Source organism: Macrosteles quadrilineatus, unplaced genomic scaffold (assembly GCF_028750875.1).
Source record: "Macrosteles quadrilineatus isolate MER2022 unplaced genomic scaffold, UCM_ALF_1.0 Scaffold_6__1_contigs__length_79288215, whole genome shotgun sequence".
Taxonomy (NCBI): domain Eukaryota; kingdom Metazoa; phylum Arthropoda; class Insecta; order Hemiptera; family Cicadellidae; genus Macrosteles; species Macrosteles quadrilineatus.
The window spans coordinates 47,094,172-47,109,406 of record NW_026542599.1 but is presented as its reverse complement, the minus strand read 5'-3'; the positions used below and the strand labels follow the sequence as shown (position 1 = coordinate 47,109,406).

Genomic DNA, 15,235 nt, shown 5'->3' with positions numbered 1-15,235 from the left:
TAAGTACAACATAATATCTGAACCTGGCATAAAATTTACCAATGAAAATGTTTATTATCCAATTACAGTAAGGCTGATAACCAGCATGATGAATATATAAGAACTTAAATTACGGAGGAATTTTAAAATTAATATTCCAGTAACTAGCGCAATTAACGCCAGATAAATTACCACCCCCTTACTTTTAAAAGCGTTTAGATGACCTTTGCATATTTCCTCCATAATAATGCACTATGCACCATGAAACTGATCAAAAGGAACAATGTTGGAATAAATTAAATCAAATATTTTCCTCTCCTTTTAGGCTAGTGCTAGTAGTTTTTGTAATCTCTTGTCTTCTCTTTTCTGTCTGTCGGTGTTGGTTGGTTTGGGTTTTTTTAACAAAGTTTATTTACAATCTGTTTTACATTAAACAATTAATAATTAAATACTATGACATTTTTATTAATAAAATAAAAATTGGAAAACATGAGTTAGCAGCTAAACTGGTTTGTTTACGTTTTGGTTGGTTGGTTGGCGCTATGGAAGCCAATCGATTTACGATATTCGATAGTAGTTGTTTTCATACTACGACGATCGATACTTAACCGTATGCCTACCATATCGTTGTGAACCCAGCGCTATCCCTGTTTATCCTGTTGAAGGCATTGTCAGCATCAACCATTATCACGCAGCTGTCTATTTATATAAGATATAAGGTCAATAAGAAACAATTTTAAGAGTTACTGTGATAAAAGGATTTTCCACTGATTTCGTCATGGAACGTTATATATTGCAAAGTATGACATGATACAGAAGAAAATTAATAAACAAAAATAAAAAATAACATTGCAAATGCTTCTTTTGGACAATTCAGTAACTCCCAATTAATGTGTCTTGTTTAAAATACAATTTACAAACTAACTAACAGCTGTTTCATTAAAAAGTATTATCCACATGGCCAAAATGTAAACAAATCTGTAGGCTTCTGGGAAATTATGGGAAATTAGCTAAACAAAAGTAATACTGTAATATTGACTTTGAAGTATGTTTTAGAAGACTGGTTATAAAATACTCCACTTAAATGCATAATGCAATACTCGTATTTTACATAGTTTAATCGGTTTAATCACGGCCTCCTTGTAGTTTAATGGTTTAATTCTGTTGAGTTTTGCTACATAATGCCATAGATAAGACATAGTAATGCCATAGACTAACCAACATGGTAATGCTATGTAGGTCTTCCACAGTGTTACATGTCCTCTTTTCTAATATAGTAAGCACTGACTGATTTCTCAGATCCACTATCCAGTCATCTTTAGTCATCATCCTTCCTTATTCTCTTCCTCCATATGATTGGTGCATTCATCATTGTTCGTAAATCGTAAGCGTAAGAAGAAGGTGCTTTGTGTCAAGTAAATGGTGTCTGGTTTGGTCTCTGCTCTGGTGTCATCGCAGGAGTGGACGCAAGGCAACTTCAACTTGTAGGCTAGCAAAATTGGTTTTACATTTTATTTACAATCAAATTTCTTGTTATAGATCATTTTATTGTAGTCCCGACTTTCACCTTTTAATAGGAACCTAATTTTTATAAATAATCAACATGAGTTTCCTCAGTAAAGTGTTCGGGGGCAAGAAAGAAGAAAAGGCACCTTCTACTGGGGAAGCCATACAAAAATTAAGGGAAACAGAAGAAATGTTGATTAAGAAACAAGAGTTTTTGGAAAAGAAAGTTGAACAGGAATTGCAGACAGCCAGGAAACACGGAACAAAAAATAAGAGAGGTAAGCTCTAGGCTTGGCTTACCATGATCTGTGTTGTAAGGTAGACTAGGCTTAGGCCTAGCCTACGTTTTCCGTTTAGGCCTACCTAGCAGTCCTAGTTTTCCATAGCTGAAACTTAACTTAGTTATTAAAAGCTTTTTTGGCCTCCTGTAAACATAGCCTAGGCCTATTAATTTATTTGATGTAGGCCTAGGCTAAATGACATAACTTATTTTGGCCGTACAACATAAGTAAGTGGCCATAAAACGGAGGTTAAAATGGTCCATTGAGCGGTAATGATGGTAAAATGGCGTGGTCTGGACACCCATGTGGACTTAACGACAGGGTGGCTAGTGACCTGGAAAACCTGGAAATGTCAGGGAATATTAAATATCTGGAAAAGTCAGGGAATTTTGTCATAAGTCAGGGAAAATTGTAAAATTTTTAAGATAATTTTAAAAATTGTTAGGAAAGGTCGAGAGTAGCCTATGTAACTAAACCTGTGTCTAAGTAAGTACCTAACTAAGTCTAAGTAAGTACCTACCTAAACGTGTGGGTGAAAACTAAGAAATAACTTATGTCTCTACAAATAAATTGTGTGTTTTTGTACTAAATTAAATTTTATTATAAACTGCGTACAGTAGACCCCCTCTTAACCGACCCTAATGGGACCGGACCTAGGTCGGATGATTCAAAAGGTCGGATAAAACGGGCAATCCCTAAAATCATAACATAATAAAGTGCTATTCATTTGGAATTATATAATCATTATTTTGAAGTCATACTTGCATTATTTATAAAATAAACTACCGGTACTCTTATCTCCTTTTTCATATTGATAGAAATGTCACAAATAAACACAAAACACGGTTAAGTCAAATAGGCCTACTTTCAGTGAATATATTATAATACTAAGCAAGATTTAATAAAATTCCTATTTTAATAACTTTACTACTGTAATGTATTAATTAATACTTTCCAAATACATCGTAATAGTAAAGAACCTTTTGTCGTCATTAAAGATTCAAGCAACCATTTTGTTACAAGACAGGACGTTTATTTATAGCCTCTCACTGGAGGCTCGATGCACAAAAACTATCTTGACCTTGGAGTTGTTAACCCTCCCCCCTGCCCTCCCTACAAGTTGCGTTGTTTGTTTACTCCAGCGATAAGATAATCAGTTCTCAAAATCGTAACGCACTTTATGATGTTATAAATTTGCCGCACAGAAAACAAATCAGATCAGATGTGCTCGAGCTACATAGGCTATGCTATATTTTTTGTGATCATCACAAAATAACTTATTGTTAGTCATATCCTGTGGAGATAAACGTATGGTTCAGTTCTCATCGCCCAGCGTGGGACCGGAAATGCCGAGATTCCTAGAAAGCGACGGTTAAACCGAGCTGCTATCAAAGCAAGGTCGGTTAAAACAAACTGTATTATTTTACGATCAAAGGCGGATAATCCGATTATCGGTTAATACGAGGTCGGTTAAGAGGGGGTCTACTGTATCATCTTAACTCAGTTTAATTTTACTATGGTGAGTTGCAAAGTTTGAATATAAGCTAGCCTGTATCTATAGATTTTAAGCATGTTTTTCATGTAAAAAAACTTAAGATTCTCAGATAAAGGTTAGTCCTTTTGAAGAATGAGTTAGGTAGTATTAAAATTGTAATATTGAATTTGTCGATCAAGTAAAGTTTTAAAAAATCATGGAATTGTCAGGGAAAAGTCAGGGAATTTTTCAATGTGATTTCACTAGCCACCCTGAGCGAGGAGGAGAGCAAACAGAGGTTTATAGGCTACTCAACTTAATGCGGAGTGAAATCAATTCGTTTTGATACCAAATAGGCCTAAGTAATCAGTTCTTATTTAGGCATGTGAGGAAGGTAGGTCGGGTTTTATGCGGATTCATGACTGTGTTTTGAAGTGAGGTTAGATTAGGAAGGTGTTAGGTTATAAGTTAATGAACCGACTCATTAATTTATGCTTCGTCCAGACTGTTTTTGCACAATTTAATAGTGAGTGAAACACAATGAAATAACGATAGCCTATCAGGTGTTATTTCATTACTATTTCAATTGTGCAAAAATAGTCTGGAAGTAGGCTTGCATAAATTAATTAGTCGGTTCATTATAACCTAACCTTTAACTTAGGAATCTAACCTCACTTCAAAAGACTTAATGCAGTCACGAATCCGTATAAAGTCCGACCTATCTTCCTCACATACCTAGGTTAAGTTAGATTAGATTAACTGAGCTTAATGTTTTAAAAAAGGGTTTCAATAATAACTTAACTTCTTTACTGCAGTATGTCGTAGCGCTAAAGAAAATATTGTTACCAAGAATGGAATCTCTCATTGTTGGGTTTCCTTATTACACATGTAGCCTAATATCATTTTATTAGTTGCTGAATACATGAAATTATGCACTGTGGCACGTTTTCACTTTTACGCACAATCAGATTATGCACTATGCTACGCCCATTAACAGATGACGTTGAGGGTTGGAATGCGGACGATCATGTCGGCAGTGGGCTAGCTTTTATTAGGCCTACCGTTACTGGTATTTTACGAGAGTAAATTCAATTTGTTTATAATTTATGTTGGAATGTGATTAATAATTTAAGTATCGCAGTTGATTTATATTGTATTTTGTAAACGGCACCAAAGTCTGTTTGCATTTTGATGTGTCTTTTCTAACATAGGCCTACTTACTGTAGGCTATGTTTAAAAAAATACCATACGTTATGCTTAATAAGTTAACTTTGTTTTTGTTTATAGGCCTAATCATTGTTATTTAGGATTCATTTCAGAATACAACTATTTTATTTTACACATCTTTTATTTAATATGTAACACATTTACAAATCAAATTATTGCATACCGTATTGTAATTCTCTGATTTTGCTATCATGTCGTCGTGTTTGGTTTTGTCTGTTTAGTATCAAATGTAAACAACTGACAGCTGTTTCCACTAACTTTCCTCCCCTATCATTTGTCTACTATCATAGGCCTACCTACCTATTTCAATTGTGCAAAAACAGTCTGGAGGCAACGTAAAAAATTATAACCTAAACTTAACCTTACCTAAGATAATCTAACCTATCTTCATAGTACGGTACCTACTTAAATAGACACAAATCCGCATTAAGTCCAACCTATCTTCCATTTGTAAGATTGATTCAAGCCTTGAATTACGCTTGCACGTTTACTTGAAATGACAGCTTTGAATTGTCCCATTAGATTAACACTCGAATCAAATGTAATATTACCCATAACTCTGTGTAACGCACTTGAATTACATTTACAAATTGAGGTTTTTTTAAAGTCTTATTTATGAAGCTACCTATAGCCTACAATTACAAATTGAGATCTTAAACTTTAATTTGTTTTTCAAATCAGCCGCCATTCAAGCACTTAAGAGAAAGAAGCGCTATGAGAAACAGCTGCAGCAAATTGATGGCACCTTGTCTACAATTGAAATGCAGAGAGAAGCGTTGGAAGGAGCGAATACCAACACGGCGGTATTGCAAACCATGAAAAACGCTGCCGAAGCACTGAAGGCTGCACACCAACACATGTAAGTTTCTTTCAGATTTCATATTTTATGGCGGTTTTAACTTTTAACATTTCCCACTTTTTCTCTTTTTGTACCTTGACGTAAACTCTTTAACTAAATTGACATGCAAACTAAATTGTCACTCAGTTAAGCACAAGTTTTAAATGATGGTGTTGCCTGTGTTGTCTCCAGATTGTAGATTTAGATAAGGTATCGGGTTAGAATTTGCTAATTCGATGGTAGACAAGTGAAATATTAGGTTGTAAAATCCCAATATCTTTGTCTCTGTAAAGGCTTTATTAGGCCTACTGTATTTTATTTTCAATATAGAGTCAATACATGACACAATGATGTTTTCTTAATTCACATGTAAGGCTATGTTGAGCCGCTTGTGTTTACTAGTCAAGTCCTTTTCATTATTTTTTTGTTATCCCAATTTCAAGAACTGGGTTGTTTTGGATTTATCTTAGTTGTTGTTGCCTTGGAGTTCTTGTAGGTAGGTTTAAGGTGACACAAACATCTTACCTACAAGAATTCAGGCAACAACATAGGTAGGCCTATGCCTAAATCTAATATAGGTAGGTAATCCTTGAATAATTTTTTGGTCTAACACGTTTAAGTTAGTTTGATCAAATTCACTCATTAAATTCTAGCCCACATTTTGTAGGTTAAAGAACTTGAGTTGTGTTTTGGCTGCTAAATTATTAAAATCTAACGGAGCTAAATACTATGTACCGTACTGACTAGGCCGATACAATATAGATAATGGATATGCAATCAAATTTTTCTTTCAATTAGTAATTAGGCCCTAACCTCCTGGGTTCTGATAAAGTGCTCCTGTCAGAAACGCTTTGAGTAAGCTACAACTACTTAACCACTAGGCCTATTTACATTAGTTAAGAACCTAAATAGCTACGGTATATAGGTAGGCCTAACAAGAATAATTGTTTCGAATATAGACTACCTTATTATTACCTCCTCTTCGTCTTTGACCAGCCAGGGCCGAATAGACAGCATCAAACATTTATAAAAATAACTTCTTCAAAAACAACATATTTTTACAACTTTAGCTTTAGTGCTTTAGTGGGTGGTGGATGGTCAAGAGTTGGTGCCTCCTAAAAAAACTCGTCAACGGATTAGTACGGGTTGTGCAGGAGCTCCTTGATATTTTCCATAAATATTCAAGTCTCTAGCTCTCTCAGGTGGAGCGGCAGCGCATTTAACATTTGTACTGCAACTGCTGAAGCTATCTCTTGTCAGGGACAGTCTGTATCGCTGGGTATTCAGCTTTTGTGCTACTCTAACGTTGTGAGAGTGGAGCTGGCCTCGGATTTCAAAATTGTCCAGGTTAGCTTTGATATGAACATGATGTGTAGTAACAAATTTTTTTATTTTCAGGGATGTAGATCAAGTTCACGATATGATGGATGACATTGCTGAACAGCAAGACGTGGCCAAAGAAATTTCTGAAGCCATTTCAAATCCTGTCGCATTCGGAACTGATGTTGATGACGTAAGTTACACTTAAATTCCGATTTTTATAGAGTTCGATTCAATAAGTGATTGTTTTAGCATTGCGGATAACTTATGGTCATAAGTTTGAAAATAGTAATTAATTTGTTTAGCCCTGAAAAACTATTGTATAAAGTTCAAACTAGCCTATAGTTAGTTCCTAGCTTTTTTATTATTTTATTGTGCATACTAACTTAACCGGAATCGCATCCAACTGAGCTTGCGGCTGTCAACTACACTTGGCCACATTGCTGCAGCATCACTAAGGCTGATTGCCTAGTACTGTTGCAAACGTATAAGAGCTACAAAGCACTGTTCGTCTACAACAATCTTGCCTACAGGCCTTTTCAGTTTATGTACAGTACTTAGCCTATTTCAACGTCATAAAAAATATGCAAATGTGACAAAATAAAAAAGTTTTATCATATAATTTAATGAGGGTATATTTTGTCCATCAAAGATGCACCATAGGCAATGGTTGACATGCTTGGACCCAGAGCAATCAGTTCCCTTCAGTTCCCTTGGTTCCCTTCAATCAGTCTGTTCATAAAGAAAACCACACATAGTACAGAGTCTTGTTTATCCAAACAACACATTTTTACCACCGTAGCCTAAGTGGCCATATATTGCTGCCACAATTAAGGCAGCCCTGTGATAAACTCCCACAGTTGATGTTTTCTTATTTCACTCAATAGAACCAATGAATGTCGTGCTTTTTAGGAGGTCTCGAATTGTGGATATTTATAGGCATGCACTGTGGGTGCGATACTCCCTGATGTGGATTAACGTCCGCAGTACTATCCTAATAATTAGACTAATTCGTTAAATGGGCCATTCTGAAATTAAGGGGAATTTCCACCCATGATTTTTTTTTATGAAACAATCTTTGTTCTATTGGTCTTTAGTAAAATTTAATATTGGGATCTCTTAAATACACTCTTTCTCCATTTATAAAAAAATATCAAGTTTATAAAATTAGTTTTTTGTGTAAAAAACATTGAGGGACAAAAAATTTGACTTAATTTCAGAATGGCCCAATTACAAGGCTAAAATGTGGTTTGGATTCCACTATAAACTGGAGGCCCCTTAGTTGCTATTTAGCTGTATGGGCTATTAATTAACAGAGTGTCTGAGAAACATGTCGGCCTTAGTAACTAACAAGACTACAAGATCGCGCCACTCATCCTACATTCATCTCCATTCATACTTATCTTAAAATACCTACATTAGTATGGTCGCCATTTCATAAGAAAGTATTTAATGGATCGCCCTCAATGAATGGATGGCCATAGGCTATTTTGGCAACTATTCCAATTATCCTTGGATTCAAAATTCATGTAGGCTACAATAAGCAAACTTGGTCCATGCATCAACATTCACCTACAATTTCCGTACACTTTGCTTTGTTTTTAACGTAAATAATATAAATTTTTTCCCAACAGATGGTTTAGATCACTAGTGGGACTCTTGGGTAGTCTAAAATAGCATTATATGGCTCTGACTGAAAGTGCCCTCTCCTTTAAGTTGTTACTACTAACGATGTAGTTTGCTGTTTCTTTGATACCTGATTAATCTTGCTAGATAAAAATATTGATGTTTTAATAGTGGTAACAAAAACAGGGTTTGGACCGTTCCTCTACAAAATACATAAAAATGCCATTAGCGTTTTTAAACTCAAACTAAAAATTGGATAATTTTTTTTAGTAGGCCTACTAAGTTACTTGTTTTTTAGCGTATTTATTACATAAAAAATTTAATAGGATTTTAATATCTTATACATACAGTAAGTTTAAACATTCGGAATTCTTGATTTTTCTTGTATAAAGTAAAAATTTAAGAACAAAACAACATTGTATTTTTAAAACAGTTTAAATTTTCCATTGACACTACTGTTGTAGGCTACTAAATGAATGAGATATGACCTTTTAAACAAGTAACATTAATCTTACTAATATTATAAATGTGAAAGTTTGTGTGTTTATTTGTTTGAAGTTCAATCACGCATAAACCACTGGACGGATTGGGCTGAAATTTGGCATGATGATAGCTCACATTCCCGATTAACATATAGGCATATTCTTATCTCAAAAATGCTTTCAGGCTCCGCCCCAGTGGCTCTGTAGTTCTCCATGTTAAACTTATGAGTACCGGTACTGGTATTCATATTTAAAGGGTATTATAAGATTTACCAACAGGGTGCAGCACTATAATTTTATTGGCGTTTATTTAAACAGCTAATTTGAACCAAGCAGCAACAAAAAACTGTGATACACAACTGTGAGAACTGTCAAAGTAGGATTGTTTACAGTTATGTTTATGTTTTTAATTTCATGAATAATTTGTGATTTTTTGCGAATATTAAATAATTTATTTTTATTTATTGTTTAGGTGAAGTGGTAGAACATTATGGTTATTGTAGATGTGTAATACCATAGTACACCGTAAATTTAAAGATGCAAATTTTTACCAAACTGTGTCCTCCCCCATTGCAAACGTAAAGCTTGAGTATAACTGCAATAAGCATTTTAAAATTATATGCCAACCCCGTACAAAGGACGGGTACTCTGCTAGTATAATAATAATGCAGTAGTTACTGTATTTACAAATGTGAAAGTCAAAACAGAACTTTGCTAATTTTAAGTCAAAACAGAACTTCGTTAATTTTAGAAACTGCTAGTCTACGTCTACTAAACTATCTTTGAAATCCCTAGTTCACTCATACACTGATTATTTTTCCTTACCTAACCTCATTATCCTCTTTAAGCAGTTTTTCAAATATCAGTTTATCTTGTTTAGAATGTAATAAAAAACCAGACTCCAAATTGTTTATTGCGTCTGGTTGTCTTTGACCTTAAGAGATAAACTCAAACCTTTCAATTAACCAATGCAACTGCGACATTCAGAGCTCACTAGTGATAGCAATGCATTATCAATTGTTTTTCCACAGTGGATAAGTAAATAATAGCTTCAAATGACTTTTTATTTGAAAAGGGGACAGCAGTGATGCAATTTTCCGTTACTGTACATTTGAAAAGCGACAAAGGTTGGATTAGTTTAAAAATCTTTGTGTCTATTGTGCATTTTTAAGTTTTTATTTTAAAATTTTAATTTTAGTGTGTTTTTGTGAATTTTTTATTTGGCTATAGTGAACATGAACATATGTATTTTTAACTTTATTATTCTTTTACTCACTTCCTTTAGTTATCGTTATCATAATTAAGTGTTTTATTTATATTTATTAAAGGATAAGGATAACTAACACAAATGCTATAATTATTTATTTTATGTTACATTTACCTCATAAACTGACTTTATAAATTAAGATGTTTGGTGTAGACTAATAGTCGTATACTTGTTTGTGCCTTCAGTGACCAAAACATGATTCATGTTCTTAATTTCGCACACATCAAAATTTGTCACTTTGTTCATGTGTACTTTTACGTAACATAATACTATATACATGTTTGTTCCAGGACCTTTGCTTAAGTAATACCGTAAGAAACTTTGTATTACCTTTCACAGATTTTTCTCTGTCTTCCCCTCAATAGAGAGAATAAAATGAGCCTCCTATTGAATTCTCTACCCTCTGTTACTCAGACAAACAAGACGATCTTGAGGATGAGTATTTTTTCTGATCGTTGTGTCTTATTTCAGGATGAGTTGGAAAAAGAGTTGGAGGAGTTGGAACAAGAGGAGTTAGACAAGGAGTTGCTGGGCACAGGGCCAACTGCGGACCAACTCCCTTCAGTACCTTCCGAGGTGCCTGTCCCTGCTGCGAGAGCTAAGACATCAGGTATGTAAAATATACATTTGTCTATTGTAGCCTATCTTACATATTATATATGTACAGTCACCCATCAACTGGTCTATATGGGTTGACTTGGGGACCTCTTTTTAAGCTCGATAGTAGGTATTATTGACTTTGGAATAATGAAGTAAGGCATCGATATGGACCAGCTCTAGCCTATTTTTATTCAAATGATCATTGAGCCACTCATATATCAAACATTGTCTCTTCTTGTTTCCCATTAACTTTGGAAATTGTTATGAAGCTCAATGGTTAGTGGCTGTCCACACTGTTTCTAAAAAGTATAAAATTTATATTTTATTTATAAAGTTTATAGTTTTTGCATACCTATCAGAGTTTGACATTGCTAAAGTAGATTTCTGAGTTTACTGTGTCTTTTCTTTTGAAAAGTTTTATGAGACTAAAGGCAAACTTAAAGTAAGTTAGGTTTCACCTATGTAATAAAAAAAAAAATACGAGCTGTTGTACAGTTTGTGTTTCTCGATGGGAAGAGGTTGCGAATTACAGTAACATAACAACCCTCTCATTAAATAACTCGCACAAATTTTCAAAACATAGATAAAGCACCATCAACAGTCCTGCCAAGTAAATAAACATACAGCTGTTAGTTGCATCAATCAGCTGTTTCATTTAATTAGGCTAATTAAATAATACTAGTGGCTTGTAGGGACATAAGTCCCTAAAAAGCTTAAATGTAAAACAAATTATTCTAATATTTAAACAAACTTGGAACCAAATTATCTATGTGCCAGGATAGATATCCCTGTACAACACATCTTTTGTGTAAAAAACAGTTTGTTGTTTGTCTTTGCTTTTGTTGCTTGATGTTGTTATTTTAAATAAATAATTTCAATGAATCCAGAGGTTTAACCCTGCTAAAGACAGCAAACATGTTTGTGAATAAATATTGGTTTACTAAGATAGCTTTAGTCTTTTGGTTGGTGATAAAAAGGCTTCCCTGATTGTAATATTGGAAATAGTCTTCGTCAAATAGGAAAAGACAAATAATAAAGAAGTGTTGAGATAAGCTTACAACCGCTAAATTACCTCCCCGACCCAGTTATTATATCTAAGTTTATACTCCTTTTGTAAAGGGTTAACAAAATTAAATTAGTGTAAAACAAAGGCATCCTATTGACCAAACTTAACCCTAGATTTATTTCTGATCAACATTAAAAAAACTACTATTAGCCAAGTGTAAGTTTATGTGGTGGTATTCCTCCTAAAGGTGCTATTGATTTTACATATTCTATAAAAAGGGCCTAATCAACACCTGATTACTAACTATTTTACGTCAGGTTATGGTGACATTAACCAGTTATCGAACCCAATCACAAAATCACTTTTCATCAACATCTTCAACGTGCATATTTTTGGTTAGTTTTAAGAAACGGAAACTACCTCTAGGCTTTACCCTTATATATGGATGCTCCCTTTACTACCGTGCATGTTAGGCTATATTATTTGAACCTTTTTTGCTTGGAGCAACATGCAGTATCTGGTTAAAATTTCCTCCAAACAATGTTGATTTTTCGCCCATTGTAACTTGTCATAGTAATTACAAAATGAACTAATACCTACCGGTATACCAACCTATTTCATCTTTATTCCCAGGTTGTTTTCTATGAGTGGCCGTTGAGGTTATTCCACTTCATACGAAATATTGATTAAACACTACAATAAATTATAAATGTTAGTAGATTTACAAAAAAAACTTTAGTTACGTAACTAAAAGTCTTGATTATTATAGGTAACGCTATTCCTGGTTTCATATAGTAACAGTACATTGCAGAATCGACCGGCAAATGAGTAATCCATGTGTAATATTGCTTACTGGCTTAATGATAAATCACGATCAGCTGTATTGAAGTAAACAAAAATCAGTAGTAAATGGTTTCTAATTCTATTCTTATGGAGAACATTTTACGTTATATCAAATTTTGTGTTAACATTTTGGGAATTGCACTATAGAATAATTTTCCAGATTTGATCAAAATATGTTCATAATTAAAATAAACAACAGTTTTCTTATTCTCAAAAACAATCAAATGGGAATTTTAAATTTATAGCATTTAGAAATTTTTCCATAACTATTAAGCAAATTATAACGCTTCAATATACTATTATTTGGGGTTTTTAAGTTCTTCAAAATAGCTAGAAATAAATTGCAAATTTGTTTTGAGAGTCAATTCTGCAAGAAAGAACTAAAATACCGTACTCTAAAAGCTTCATCCTATCACAATGAGAACCCAGTTGGGGAGATTTTACAAAATTATAAACTGTGAATTGTCTATTATTTACAAGTTGTATTTTCAGCCAAAGCCGAAGAAGAAGATCCGGATTTGAAGGAACTATTGGCTTGGGCTCACTAAAACAAGGGATTTCATCGCCTCGTCGCCTCATGGTTCATACGTGCCCAGTTCTATTATTCAATCGCCTTTAACGATTATTACTAATGTATTAAACTTTTAGAAAGCTTGAATTTTACAATGGTATTAGAAGTGTTAAGTTGTATCCGCGAAAGATCAAAGATCGGTTGTACTTAGGCTGTGCAACTTTTCGCTTTATCAGTTATCGGGTAAGCTTCTTCCAAGCCAAAACTATTTATTTAAGATATTTTTTATATTTCGTGGGTATTTCTTTGAAGCGTAATGTAATGTTTTGAAAATGTATATTTTTATGCCTGAACTTATGGTTCTAAAAAGTTTGAAGTGTTTTTATCATGCTCTTGTGTGAGCTTCTAAGCTGTTACCAAGGTGGAATATGTGATAGAGTTGGTTTTACCGTGAGTTTGTAGCATTTCATTTTATTGTAGGCCTCTAATTATTTTAAAATTGATAATTTTTAATTTCTATTTATTAAGAAACCTATTAGTTGAAACGTCACTTACCTACGTAAAGTTTAAATAACTATAATGTTTTGAAACTACACTTACTTAGGTTTAAATATAAATCATTTTTCTTTAAGTATACGATGATGCTGAGGATAAAATATACTGTAAATCCTCATTAATCTGGACATCATAAATGCAGAATTCACATAATTTAAATTTAGCTGTTTGTAAAACTATTGTTCCACTATGTGTTATGCACCACTGTAAATTACACAATTTTGTTGCTTAATTTACAGTGCTTTATTGGTTACTGTTCGTAACATTTGGAACACTAAAGCTATTTTCTGTGAAAGGTGTGTTATCTAATCCACTAGATCAATGAGGGTTTACTATATTTAAAAATAATTGCCTAAACCTAGATAGCGTTTAGATTTAAAAAAATTATAGTTAAGTTAAACTTGTACCTAACTTTTTTGTACTGTACCAAAGTTTCGTAGATTACAATTATTTTTATTCCTTAACTAACTTTGTTAAGAATTTTTTTTCTGAATGAAACATTGAAAGGTTTTGAAAACATGCCTAATTCACAAACTTACTGTAGAATTGAATGATATGATAAAATTGGTTATAATGTAAATCTTGTAAATATGGATGTGTACATTTGTTCCTCTTGGGATATGGTAATCATTTTCAAATTAAATTGTATTTGTATATTTTGTTCTCTTGTTACTTCCTTGCCCAAAATTTGAATTTTTGAATCATATCAAAACACTCATTTTGACACAAGAGGGAATGTGAATTTTTGGTTTTAACACCAACTTAAGACACTCAGGCTTAAAATGTTTATAAACCAACTTTCCAATGTTGCCCTCCTAACTTGTACCTTCCAAAACAAATGCATTTCTCTTTCCTTGTTATTCTTATGGGGAAAACATTAATGAGGGACTTTGGTGGGCAAGGCTTATAAGACTTCGCCAACTACTGACTATTTATAAATAGTCAGTGGCTCGGATGGAAGTTGAAAAGATAGGTGGACTCTTAGTGAGTTGGCCCTCAAATCAAGCATTTTACTACTTTTTGGCTTATCCTTGATGTGTGTATTCATTTTGATTTTTTCAATAAAATGAGGGAAAACATAAAATTGAATCTGAACTATCCATAAAGGTAAAAGGCTACCTACATATTTAGTAGTATCATTAATTTACTGCCCAGTTGCAGATACAAATAACATATCAACCAGCACTAATTATTTTTCACCTTAATGTTTTTTTGAGAAAGTTACCATAAATAAACTACCCACATTTTATACACTTAAGTTTTACATAAACCCTATGGAAAACAAAAAACTTCTGACATGCACTCAGCAGAAAGTGTTAAATTGTATTATAAACAGTTCATGACCACAACAAGAGTTTCTACATTGCAGGTATTGATTGTTATTTTATTGATGGTCTTATCTGCTTCTGATAATAGACTGATAGCAATTCAGGCTGTGCTAACTCATTCAATATTTTATCAACAAAAACTGCAAATTGATTCTAACAAATTAGGAAAATAAACAAAAATCTCTAAAAATCGAGTTGACATTTTAAAACTTGGCAATCTTTTTTTTAACCAGTGGTTCTTTTTATAAATTGAAAACTTTATGTGACCTAATTATTATAAATCCTGACTAGTAAGTAAAGGGCAGTGTAATTTACCAATGGAATATATTTGTGTTAATTACACATACAATGAGGAGATATTTTCAATGGTTTATGTTTTATTTCCACAATTT

At 33.2% G+C, this 15,235-nt stretch overlaps 1 protein-coding gene across 1 annotated transcript; it reads left to right on the top strand.

The window, feature by feature from the left end:
* Positions 1–1,399: 1,399 nt before the first annotated feature.
* On the top strand, positions 1,400–14,171 carry LOC128997215 (charged multivesicular body protein 4b-like). Its single transcript, XM_054422821.1, has 5 exons — positions 1,400–1,763; positions 5,149–5,326; positions 6,704–6,818; positions 10,472–10,610; positions 12,942–14,171. Exons 1-5 carry the CDS (start codon positions 1,583–1,585, stop codon positions 12,995–12,997), a joined length of 669 nt encoding a protein of 222 aa, XP_054278796.1. The 5' UTR covers positions 1,400–1,582; the 3' UTR covers positions 12,998–14,171.
* The last annotated feature ends 1,064 nt before the right edge of the window (positions 14,172–15,235 follow it).